General features: G+C 40.2%; 1 protein-coding gene across 1 annotated transcript; it reads left to right on the top strand.

Moving 5' to 3' along the window:
* The first annotated feature begins 1,567 nt into the window (after positions 1-1,567).
* Positions 1,568-11,463, top strand: tbx19 (T-box transcription factor 19). Its single transcript, XM_061233951.1, has 8 exons — positions 1,568-1,806; positions 4,575-4,839; positions 6,493-6,627; positions 6,911-6,972; positions 8,845-8,906; positions 9,368-9,547; positions 10,213-10,336; positions 11,226-11,463. The coding sequence occupies exons 1-8, from the start codon at positions 1,568-1,570 to the stop codon at positions 11,461-11,463; spliced, it is 1,305 nt and encodes a 434-aa protein (XP_061089935.1).
* Positions 11,464-12,818: the final 1,355 nt, after the last annotated feature.

Below are 12,818 nucleotides of genomic sequence, written 5' to 3'. Positions count from 1 at the left end.
CACGCGCACAATTAATGAAACCTTTATGTTCTATAAGTCTTTAAACCCTCTAATCTCTGCAGCCGGGGAACTTCTGATTAAAAGACTGGTACGACAGATGTGACTGTAGAGTCACTCGGTCACGACGATAGATCAGGTTTCCCAACCACCAGAGAACATTCAGTGCGTTGTTTCTGCTTCAGGTGTTTAGGATAATGTATTGCATAGAGTTGGAACTTCTGATCCTACGTACCGATTTCCTGGGTCTTTCTGTGTGGCGCACACTCGAAAAAAACTGGCCTATTCAACATAAGTCAGAAGAGGCACCCTTGGTCATTAACGCCCTCATTTTTAAACGTTGCTTTACCAACACATGCTTTTTAGTCGTCAATTTGCAATAGTAGTCTCCAATGTGTGACGTTGTCATTTAGATATTCTGCGCTATTCTCTTGCATAGGCTGTAATTCTCTTGCATAGGAGTAATCCGTTGTTGTCTTCGTCTGTAGGCCTACATTTTTATTTTAAAAAATTGAAATATGGTTATGAAGACGTAATCACTCGATAACAATAAGACCGTGCATCATTTAAAATAAAATAAAAAACCGTGAATATATGCTATGCTACTTTGCATGTCATGTCTAGTGCAGCCTAATTTCACTGCAAAAACCCATCTGTCGCGCAGCGCGCGCACTACATGCCCTCTGTCCAGAGTGCTGGAAATACTGAGGCAGCTCTTTACGTAGGACAGCCACAAAATGTAATTTTAGATAGACTAATGTCAAATTTACACGGAACACCATAATGCTGGGAGTAAGCAAGTCAATTAGATTAATGTAGGGCCTAAATATCAATCCAACCAATGCAGCTATGTACAGAAATACAGAATCGACATTTATTCTTTAAAAAAATAAGATTTAACAGCGCAACAACACAAAAGGCTATCCAGTTCTATGTAATTGTTCAAATTGGGTCAACAATCTCCAACGTATGACCAGAAGTACATTAACGTACAGAAGTGTTTCATATTCATATCAAGTGTTTTAATGTGTATGCTTAAATATCTGTAAGTAGCTGCTTTTTCATTTGAAAACCAGTGACCTACAGAAGTTGTGAAAATGTAAACTAGCCCATATTGCCTCGGAGGGGCATAGCTTGATGTGGTTAGACGAAAGAAAAGTAAAAGCTTGGTATGTACGTAGTCTAGAGGCAAGTTCAGTTAATTAAATACGTCAACGATCAATCAGCTCTCGGCCACGTGACCGGCACATTGACTCTTACTGAGAATTGTGATGTTTTTAGAGGCTTTCCATTTTCATAACATTTCGTGAAGGGACCGGCGGGGTTAGCCTTTATTCATTGCATGCATCGGTAAAATTTATTACGAAGGCCGATATTATATTCTACATAAAAAATATATATACATATATATACAAATATATACATAGTTTGAAATTATGTCACTCCAGACAGTTTTGCGACGGAATGAGATGGCTTAAAAAAAGTTTTGATTGAAATTGTTTTGTGTGCCCGTGATTGTTCGATTTACTTACTTTTGCACGATAGTATTTTGAAGTTAGTTAGTCCCTCGATGAAGGTGGAGGGCAGTTTGAGCGATGCGGGTGGCGAAGAAGATTCGCGTGAGCAAGGCAGCGGCAGTACCGATTGCTGCATCTCGCGGTTGCTCAGCGTTGTTGAGAGTGAGTTGCAGGCCGGTCGGGAAAAGGGTGATCCCACGGAGAAACAGCTGAAAGTGAGCCTAGAGGAGTCTGAGCTCTGGAGGAAATTTAAGCAGGTCACCAATGAAATGATCGTCACCAAAAACGGCAGGTGAGTACTTGGCTCGGCTAGTGCAATATAGGTTAAATTTAATTGGCTATATTTGGCTGATTGCATACATGCATTTCAACCACATTTATTAATTCATTCAACACGTCTAAAGGAACCACGCGCACACATACACATAAACACAGCAGGCCTACTTTCATTTCTAAAACATTTACGCAAAAATAACAGCCTATAGCCTACTGTTAATTGAGATGCGCGAAAAAATGGGTAATGAGTTATATTCTAGAAACTATAGTTGAATAGCGGAGTATAGCCTAATCAGAATTTACATTCAGTATATGACAATGAAACGTTTTGAGTTATGGTCGTTATTTTTTTCTACATTTGGTATACAATTGTATGTTGACATTATTAAAAAATACTGCAATAGTAAAAAAAGTTTTTATCGTTTCGTTTTCTCAGAAGAAATGTAAAGATATACTGTGTTATATGTATGGATCATTTATATATTAAAAATTATCCATGTTACAAAAAGTCCCATAAAGCCTCCCTGATTGTGATATTTGAATGATTGAAATGTATATTGTGCATTTATGGATATAGGCTAATCATTACATTATTGGTTTTGGAATTTATTGACCCCAAAACAAATGTTACTGGATTCCAAAATCATTGTATTACCTGCGTAATGTTGCTATTTAATTTATCAATATCTTTGGGATATGCAGAATGCATACTTTCTATGAGAACAACCAGTTAAAATCCACGGTGATGCATTAAGAAATACAATTAAAAAAAACTTTTATATACATGTTATCATAATACTGGGATATAAAAAATGTGCACACCATTGAGATCAGTTTTTCAGGAAGGAGAGGATGTTAAATGTTTGTATTTTGTATACCTTTGTGGTAAACTCATTGAAATAATGATACGTTAAACGGATAATTGGATAGTCTTGTTTTTGTTTATGTGAAGTTTAACTGAAATCGTGTTATTTTCCCAGTATCACTAAAATGTAAAATGTATTCTTGCAAAATTAAAATAACTTAAAATAATTAATTAAGAATAAACATTACTTCCCATGAGTGATCAAATGTAAGTTTAAATAGCTTTGCTATTGGATTATATATATTTATACAGCACCATGAAAAAGTATTTGCCCCCTTCCTGATTTCTTCTATTATTGCATATTTGTCACACCGAATGGTTTCAGATCTTTAGACAAAAATGGAATAATAGTTAAAGGAAAACTGAGTAAACATAAAACACATTTAATGAAAAAAAATATCTAAAACAACCATATTACCCCTATGAAAAAGTCATTGCAAGGGCACACTAATAACTAATTCAGGAAGTTTGAAGCGATTCCAGTAGAACATCAGAAGAACTGCAGGTCTCTCTAGGTTCAGCTGAGTTCAGTGTTCATAACCCCAAAATAAGAAAGAGATTTGGCAAAATGGTATTCATGGAGGAAGGAATAGCAAGGCAGAAACCCAAAGCAAACGCAGTTTGTCTCACGTTATCAGAAAAGCACCTGGATGATCCCCACATTTTTCAGATAATGTTCTATGACCAGATGATTCAAAAGTGGAACTTTCTGTCTGATGTAAAGCAAATACAGCTTTTCACAGTTAGAAAATCATACCATAACAGTCAAACATAGTGGTAGTGTGATGGTGTGGGGATGCTTTGCTGCTTCAGGACCTGGCCATTACTAAAGGAACCATGAATTCTGCTCTGTATCAGAAAATTCTTAAGGAGAATGTCCGGTCATCCATCCATGACCTGAAGCTGAAGCTTAAGTGGGTTGTGTGAACAATAATTAAAACAATGATCCAAAGCATAAAAGCAAGTCCACATCTCAATGACTGAAAATAAACAAAATTAAAGTTTTGGAGTGGCCAAGTCAAAGTCCTGACTTGAATCCAATTGAAATGGTCCTGAAATGAGCAGCTCATGCTGGGAAACCTATGCACATGTCCAAATAAAACTGCAAAGAAGAGTGGGCAAACATTTCTACACAGGCTGATATATCTGTGTATAGGAAATTCCTATAAAAATATACCAATTTATCAGAAACGCTTTGGTTGCAGTTACTCCTGCTTAAGTTTTAAGTTAAGTTAATATGGGAATTTGATAACTCTTTTCATTAAATAAATGAAAAAATTTGCATTTTGTTTATGCAAGTTACATAATATTAAACCATTAAGTGTGAGAAATAAATGCAATAATACAGGAAATCAGGAAGGGGGAACTTTTTCACAGCACTGTATATACATTATTAGTTTGGCCTTTTTATGAGAGAAGGTTTAGAGCAGAGGTAAAGTCAATTAGTTTTAATGGCCTTGTTTTGACAGAGGTGTGCTATTTTTGTGATTACAAAATAACACTACAGGCAGCTTGACCATCATTCAACAGCTGGTCAGTACATCAGGTGGGCTGTAAGGTTTCTATCCATTTACATGTTCCTGAGCTGTCCCACTTCAGACTTGTTTTCATCAAAAAACTAAACAAAAGCACAGCATTATAGTAGGCTTTCATTGTGAGGATTGTGTATGGATTCAGGGAAGTGATTTCCTGCTGAATTTACCCGTCATCGTGGATTGTTGTCAATAGGAGAATTATGCATAAGAATAAGAGCTCTGCTGCCATTTTACTCAGCTACCAAGATGCTAGGAGTATAGCAGCATTAGCAATTAATATGTACATTTTCTGTTATATTGAAACTTCATTTATTGTAAAACTGGCACACAGCCTTCATCATGACAGGGATGACAATAAAGATTTCTTCCGTTCAACCCCAACAGGAGAATGTTCCCGGTCCTGAAGGTCAATGTCTCCGGCCTGGACCCTAACGCCATGTACTCTTTCCTGTTGGACTTCGCCCCTGCTGATGGCCACCGCTGGAAGTATGTCAACGGGGAGTGGGTACCGGCCGGCAAGCCTGAGCCCCACAGCCACAGCTGCGTCTACATTCACCCAGATTCCCCAAACTTTGGGGCGCACTGGATGAAAGCTCCCGTGTCCTTCAGCAAAGTCAAGCTCACCAACAAACTGAACGGAGGAGGACAGGTGCCTCAAACAGCCCCTATTTCCATGTATTTACTGTATCATCATCTCGCTCTCCGTTTACTGCTCTTTCTCTTCGCCCATACTTCTGTTTCTCTTTTTCTGTCTTTTTCCCTCCATAAGGAGGTGGTCTAATGAAATGTAGAATTCTTAAACTTGTGGCATAGTTCCTCCCTCGTAAACCATGTCTGAACAGTTTCAGAATTTGTGCGATCCAAACTCATATTCGCGTTGAGGAAGTTCATCTGGAAGGCACGTAGAAAACCAAATAGCCTATAAGCGGATCTCTAATATGCATGCAGATTATAAACAGAATTACCTGTACTCTAATGGCAGTTTACTTTGTAATATCCTTGTGTTTGTCAGCTCAGAAGAGTAAAGAAGAAATGCACATTTTGGGATACCTTTGTTGCTCCTCTAGACGGCAGGTTCTTGGAAAAACTAAGAGTAGTAGAAGCTTTTAGAAGCCTTGGCTGCCCTCTAATCACTGTTTCTGTCGTGGAGAAATATCAAGTGTGCATTTATACAATTAATGGGAACCTCTCAGGCCACTTTACCTATGGAGACCCTTTGTTCCCCAGAGACCGCATGTAAACAGGAATAAACAGCTCTTAATTGCCACTTTTGGGATTTAATGGACTTCCTGCTGTTAAAAAAGAGAGAGCTGTACTTCAGGTGGTTATCCTGGCTTTCAGGGGCCACGAGAACGGACCTGTGTGCTTCATTCAAGTATGGCTTCAGAGCTAAATTATTGTTGGTATTTTTTGGTACCACTGCCACTAACCCCCCCCCCCCCCCACCACCACCCTCCGCCTCTGCTCCCTTTCTTTGGCATTTAAATGCCCCCGTTGGCAACGTACAGGACCACGAGTGAGAACCAGTCCTAAATGAAATAATTGCAGTGGTTAGTTGCACATTATGGTAATTACCTGTTTTTTTTATATGAAAGTCAATTTAGCCCTCAGTCCTTAGATGTTCAGGGGAAAAAAGCAATAGGCAAAAAAAAAAACAAATCCACAGAAAAAAAAAAACTGCTAACATCCATGCTGATGGATAGTGGTCCTTTTCAGTCATTTCAATGTGAAAGGTGAAGTAAAGCCCTCAATTAGAATGAAAAACAGTTTGTTTGTTGTTTTTTTTCCTGGGGATTTTATAATTGTTAAAAGAGACAGGCTTGACAGCTCACAGTCTCTATAGCCCCCTTCTGGGGTAAAACATATTAACTGTAAAATGCACAGTGTGAGTACTATGAAATGTCCATTGCTACATTCTCTTCTTATCCCCTACATCATCATTCATAGTGTGACTAAATCTTGCAAAAACTTAAAATCAGAAAGAACCCTGAGACTGCAGACCAGGGCAGCACAACTCTAGCCCTGGAGGGCTGATCTGCAAGCTGGTTTTTGTCCAAACCAGTTGCCTTCATTTATTTTTCTGACAGCTCTAGAAATGATGTTGGTTCACTCCTGTACTTGAGCACAGTAAAATGTTTAGGACACACTTGCAGTCTGCAGCTGTAGCATATAGAAATGTCAAGACATTATTCAGCTAATGAAATAATTAAGAGCAGAAGTTGGCACAAAACCCTGAAGCGGATCGGCCCTTGCTGTGCACCCCTCCTGCAGACTGACATTTGCTCTGTCCTTCCTGTGACAGATCATGTTGAACTCCCTGCACAAATACGAGCCGCAGATCCACATTGTGCGCGTCGGGGGAAACCACCGGATGGTAACCAACATCTCTTTCACGGACACGCAATTCATCGCGGTCACGGCCTATCAGAACGAAGAGGTTAGCCTGGGTTTTGGGGGGGGGGGGGGGGGGTTGCCAACAGTCTCATATTAACCCTGGCATCCTGTATTTTGGCCAAAAAAGGGTTGGCCTGTGCAGGACCGCCTTTGTTCTGTATACAGCAGAGCACTTTTTGTAAATTTAAATAATTAAAATCAAGTGTGCTGTATAGTGCTCTACTCATGATGTTTAACTGATTTGTTCTGCGACAGTACTCACCCTTTTCCTTATTCTCAAGTCAAAAGATGAATAAAAAAGTAAAATATTTTTATTTCTCTCTTAGATCACTGCCCTGAAGATAAAGTATAACCCGTTTGCAAAGGCATTCTTGGATGCTAAAGAAAGGTAAGGAAACAATATGACGGTGTTGGGGCTTTTGGCAATGGTTGTTTTGTACTGTACTGTATGCTCTGTGTTTAAGATGCAGTCACTTAACCAGGGCACCCTTGGGTAAAGGTTGTAACTCCAGCCCTGCGAGCTGGTTTTTGTTCCAACTAATTACCTTAATTTATTTTTCTGACAGCTTATAACAAGCAATTATGACTTCCTTGAGTCCAGTATAACCAGTGTTACCTCTCCAACCTCTCCCATATACCATGGGGAACCACAATGGACTGTAACCCAAAACAAATGCCACCAAACAGAAGTCAAAATCGCAATACAAAAAAGATTCTGTTTCAAATTAATTAAAAAAAAACTACATTACACTACACTGTAAGTTGACAGAATCATCCAAGCACAAAACACAGGCCACTTAAACTACTTCCAACATAAGACTCACAAAATGTCGATCCCCAATTTGCAAGAAAACAAAAAGGAGTGAGTATTCTGCAAGTAGGCTTCCCTACTCTGACCTAAACAATCTAAAAAACTGCTTGACTGTCTGCCAACTTAGAAAAAAAACCATCATAGAAGTGAAACCTACAACAAAACACTTTGCTTAACCATAAAACACACACGGGTTTAAAATAGTAAAAAGTGTTCTTTTTTTCTTAAGTGTATCTCCTAAAAATGCAGTTTTCTGGCATTTTTGCCTGGTAAAAATTGCTGCCAATTACTTAATTAACCTGCGGGAGCCAGCCATAGGCATGCAAGGACTCCAATGCAAGGGAGTGTAACACCAGTAATGCCTCAGGTTAAATAGCAACTGTCTTGTATTTTTACATTAGTGCAATTTGCAATTTCAGTGCTCAAATTAATTTCAACTGTCATATAATTGGAATTTTCTTACTTTGCACCTTGGCCATGGAACACTCTCCAAAATCTTGTGAGAATTGAAGCTTTCATTCCACTAAATATGTTCAAAATCGTTGTACTAAATACTGTTGTTGAAAAATGCAACTGTTTCAATGAGGCCTGTCTCTGGTTATTGTATTGTATAATATGCGTCAATTTGATATATATATATATATATATATATATATATATATATATATATATATATATATATATATATATATTTTTTTTTATATTGCTATGTCCTGTAAAGTTGATGTCCTGGCCAGGTCTCCCTTGACAAATAGATGTTATGTCGAAATGTCTACCTGGTTAAATAAAGGTTAAATACATAAAAACATATAATGAAGATATAGAGATGCATCATTGGTGGACCAATCATATTCTTTAGCTCTCTGCAGTTTTGCTGGATTATGGGGGTGCTGTCTCATGCAGCGTGAAAAGTCACACCACCGATGATCTTATGATGGGCCGGCAGCTGTGAGTGCGCGAGCATCAGTGTTGATGTGGCCAATTACAGAACATTTGAAGTTGACTGCATTGTTAAGAAGCTCATTGGTGAGGTTGTGTGAAGTGTGGGAAAGTGCCGACAGCCAGAGTGCAAGATGAAACGCTAACAGAGGACTGGAAGAGTGCTCAACATGTTCTGTAATACCTGCTTCACGGGCACACGATAATACGAGCCCCAATTATTATCATTACCTTGTTAGTGCAAGACACCCAGGATTTCACCAACAGCGTGCTCTGTGAATGGCACCTCGTTGTGCAGTCAATCTGGGTCATCTACGTTCCGTCAAACATTTCATTGAGCAGTCCGGTTCAATTTGGAATGTGTCAAATTGCTTCCAGTTGATCTTATGGCAAGCTCAGCTAGACTGTCTTTAGAAGCAAGCTTGCAATAGTAAATGAATTGCCCTCAGATTGAACATGTTCATGAATCTTCCATAACTGAAACATTGCAATGTATGCCTGTCTCCACAGGAACCATCCAAAGAATCTTCTAGATGCTCAGTCCGAGAACCAACACCTTGGTATATCTCATTGTGAGTACTAACAGTGCTAAGTACAGTGCCCTCCATAATGTTTTGGACAAAGATCCATATTTTATTTATTTGCCTCTGTACTCCACAATTTGAGATTTGTAATGAAATGTCAGGGCACCATAATATTTTGGACATAGCAATGTTTTTTAAATGAAAGTACTATTTAGTATTAGTGTTTTGTTGCATATCCTTTGCATGCAATGACTGTTTGAAATCTGCGATTCATGTACATCACCAGTTGCTGGGTGTCTTCTCTGGTGATTTTTAGCTCATGTTTAAGTCCCCTTATGTCTTTTCTTCTGCATATGAAAGGCATTGTACTCATATACTTTCTTGACCTGGTCTATGGCTCATCCTGTTAAGGCCCAGGGCCAGTGTATGGATGGGGCACCACGGTTTGGTGTGGAATCCGAACCATACGTTGCTCAACTTGTCTGTTTAATTCTGTGTTTTTCTGTCAGTAGGTGGTTGGCTGATCTCAAATTCAGACACCCTCTGTTCCTCCGGCGGTGGAAACTACCCGTACGGCGGGGGCCTGCCCCTCACCCCCCCTCACGGATACGACCGCTACCCTCCCCTGCGCGGTCATCGTCACACGCCTTACCCCCCTTCGTACATCCACCACCGTAACCACAGCCCAGGTGACCCTCCATGGGGCTGGATGCACAGGATAATGGGAGGGGAAGTCTACACTGCTGTGTATTTTAAGGACAAGCTGAAACAGAAGTTAGAGCAGCACTAGCTTCTGCGATATGATGTATATCCGAGTGAAACAGATCTTTCAGGGGGAATCTTTGGAGGGCGGGGAGTTGATTTGACTGATGTTAAATGAGCAGGGGGAAGCGGAGCTGTAGCCTATGGCTCTGGGGGGGAGGATACGCACCGCTGTGTGAAAGGACATTGATTGGAGGGGAATGGAATATTGACAGACATTTGATCTAAATACAAGCCCACTGGTACACGATGATGTCAAATCTCAAATATTGTTTTCCAGCATGTGAATGGAAAAAACTTTGGTATTCCAATTTTACAATTTTTTGGGAATATATATTTTAAGACATGTCCATATGGTTATGAAGAATTGGCTAAAGGATATTGAGGACATTGAAATTTGATTTCAGCTTGTCTTCTCAGTTCTCTATCCCTCCCTCCCTTTTATCACTTGCTCTCTATCTCTCTCTTTCTCCCTCACCTTCCCTTGTGTCTCTTGCTCTCTGCCTCTCTCTTTCTCTGTCACCTTCCCTTGTGTCCCTCTCGCTCTGTTAGAGTGAGATATATAGACTTTGTTTATCTTCATTGTCCATAGGGTCCAGCAGTCCAGGTGGGCTACCAGTGTTCACTGCACCTGAGAGCTGGACCCCCCTGTCCCCCTCAGCACACCCCGGCATGCTGCCCGTCTCTGCCCCCTCCCCCTCTCCAGCAAGCAACAGGTCAGTGGGCAGAGTGAGGGAACTAATAACATCATTAAATACCTTATTAAAGGCCCACATGTATCAGTGTTCTCTTCCTGGTTTCAGTATCTAAAATGTCCACAAAACGTCCCAAACCCCATCCCTGGAGCCAAATTCCCTTTCCCACTCCCCCTCCAGTGCTCAGCTCTCTGTGATAAAAATTGAGCAATTTCATCCGAAATTGCTCTTGGGAAATTGGGAAATTGTTTACAATTGCTTAAAAAGATATGCATATTTCTACCAAAATTGTAATTGTTTTAATTTAATCAGTATGGAACACAAATTGAAAACTCCTGGATGATATGAAAAGCAGAAAAATGTGTGTATGGGCCTTTAATAATTGTACTGCTACAGTTGTAATAATTCAAATAATAATTATAATTACTGTAGATTTTGTCATTGTCATAAGCATGATTATTATCATTATTGTTGTGATCAGTAATAATCATGATAATCAATGACTACAATTTCTGAAGTATTTTTCATTCATTATATTCAAAGCAGTTTTCAAACAAATGAACAGAAAAAAGTGGTTAAGTAACCTCCTCAGAGATGCTGAGTGGCTCATGGTGATGAGGCACTGTTCTGGTGCATTAATGGGCCCCATGCACTAGAACAGGTTCCAAATCCAGACAGTGCCATTGTTCCGCCGCAGGCTTGGCTTTAGTGTGCCCAGGGAAGCTTACAGTTCCTCACTGCACACTGCTGACCCCTGCTGGAATTCCAGACTGTGAAAACTAAGGGGGAAAACTAAGAAAGATCAATAAATACGCCCTTTAAATAATTTGTGAAACTGATTCAAATGCAGGTATTAAACATGGTACCCTCCTCTCTCGCCTCACCCCTCCTAACCCTCCCGTCTTTATAGCCAGTATCCTTGCTTGTGGGCTATGAGCAACTGCAACGTCAACTCCTCCGGGCCAGCAGGAGGCAGTGTGGGCTGTATCCAGGGCCAGGTGGTGCGCAGCAGTGGGACCTCTGCGTCGTCCTCTCCTTGCTCCCTGCTGCAGGGAGGGGCCTCTGCTCCCATGGAAACAGGGGCGGAGCATACTCACATCAGGCTGGGAGGGGCAAGCTGGGCCGCGATCACCACCCACTCACTCTGAGAAGCTCTGCCCACCTCCCATGGCCTCAGTGGGACTGCCAAGATTGAAGACCCTGCTGAGGCCTGTATCTATAATAATAATAATAATAATAATAATAATAATGATAATGATAACTGCAACCTTGTCTAAATTATAGTATCTGAGCAAACAGCATATGTGCTGTCCAGATATGGTAAACTTAAAGCTGTAACGGAAGTAGAGGTCTACAGCCCTGGTTCTGAAGAGCCACAGGGTGTGCTGGTTTTCATTGTTACTTAATTGATCTATTAAAGTTGCTGATCACATAAGTACCTCGTCATACCTAGTTACTTGTGTTCATATTGGCTGGTGAAGGCAAAAGGTAGGAGTCCCTGTGGCTCTCCAGGACCACGGTTGAAGGACTGCTCTTCAAATGGGATTTAGTTACAGTGGTGTGAAAAAGTGTTTGCCCCCTTCCTGATTTCTTATTTTTTTGCACACTTGTCACACTTAAATGTTTCAGATCATCAAACAAATTTAAATATTATTCAAAGACAACACAAGTAAACACAAAAAGCAGTTTTTAAATGAAGGTTTTTATTATTAAGGGAGAAAAAAAATCCAAACCTACATGGCCCTGTGTGAAAAAGTGATTGCCCCCCCTGTTAAAACATAACTTAACTGTGGTTTATCAAACCTGAGTTAAATTTCTCTAGCCACACCCAGGCCTGATTACTGCCACACCTGTTCTCAATCAAGAAATCACTTAAATAGGACCTGCCTGACAAAGTGAAGTAGACCAAATGATCCTCAAAAGCTAGACATCATGCCGAGATCTAAAGAAATTCAGGAACAAATGAGAAAGAAAGTAATTGAAATCTATCAGTCTGGAAAAGGTTATAAAGCCATTTCTAAAGCTTTGGGACTCCAGCGAACCACAGTGAGAGCCATTATCCACAAATGGCGAAAACATGGAACAGTGGTGAACCTTCCCAGGAGTGGCTGGCCAACCAAAATTACCCCAAGAGCGCAGCGACGACTCATCCAAGAGGTCACAAAAGACCCCACAACAACATCCAAAGAACTGCAGGCCTCAATTGCCTCAGTTAAGGTCAGTGTTCATGACTCCACCATAAGAAAGAGACTGGGCAAAAATGGCCTGCATGGCAGAGTTCCAAGACGAAAACCACTGCTGAGCAAAAAGAACATTAAGGCTCGTCTCAATTTTGCCAGAAAACATCTTGATGATCCCCAAGACTTTTGGGAAAATACTCTGACGAGACAAAAGTTGAACTTTTTGGAAGGTGTGTGTCCCATTACATCTGGCGTAAAAGTAACACCGCTTTTCAGAAAAAGAACATCATACCAACAGTAAAATATGGTGGTGGTAGTGTGAT

Source organism: Conger conger, chromosome 3 (genome assembly GCF_963514075.1).
Source record: "Conger conger chromosome 3, fConCon1.1, whole genome shotgun sequence".
Taxonomy (NCBI): Eukaryota; Metazoa; Chordata; class Actinopteri; order Anguilliformes; family Congridae; genus Conger; species Conger conger.
The sequence above is the reverse complement of the archived record's forward strand: the minus strand, read 5'-3'. Positions and strand labels throughout refer to the sequence as shown.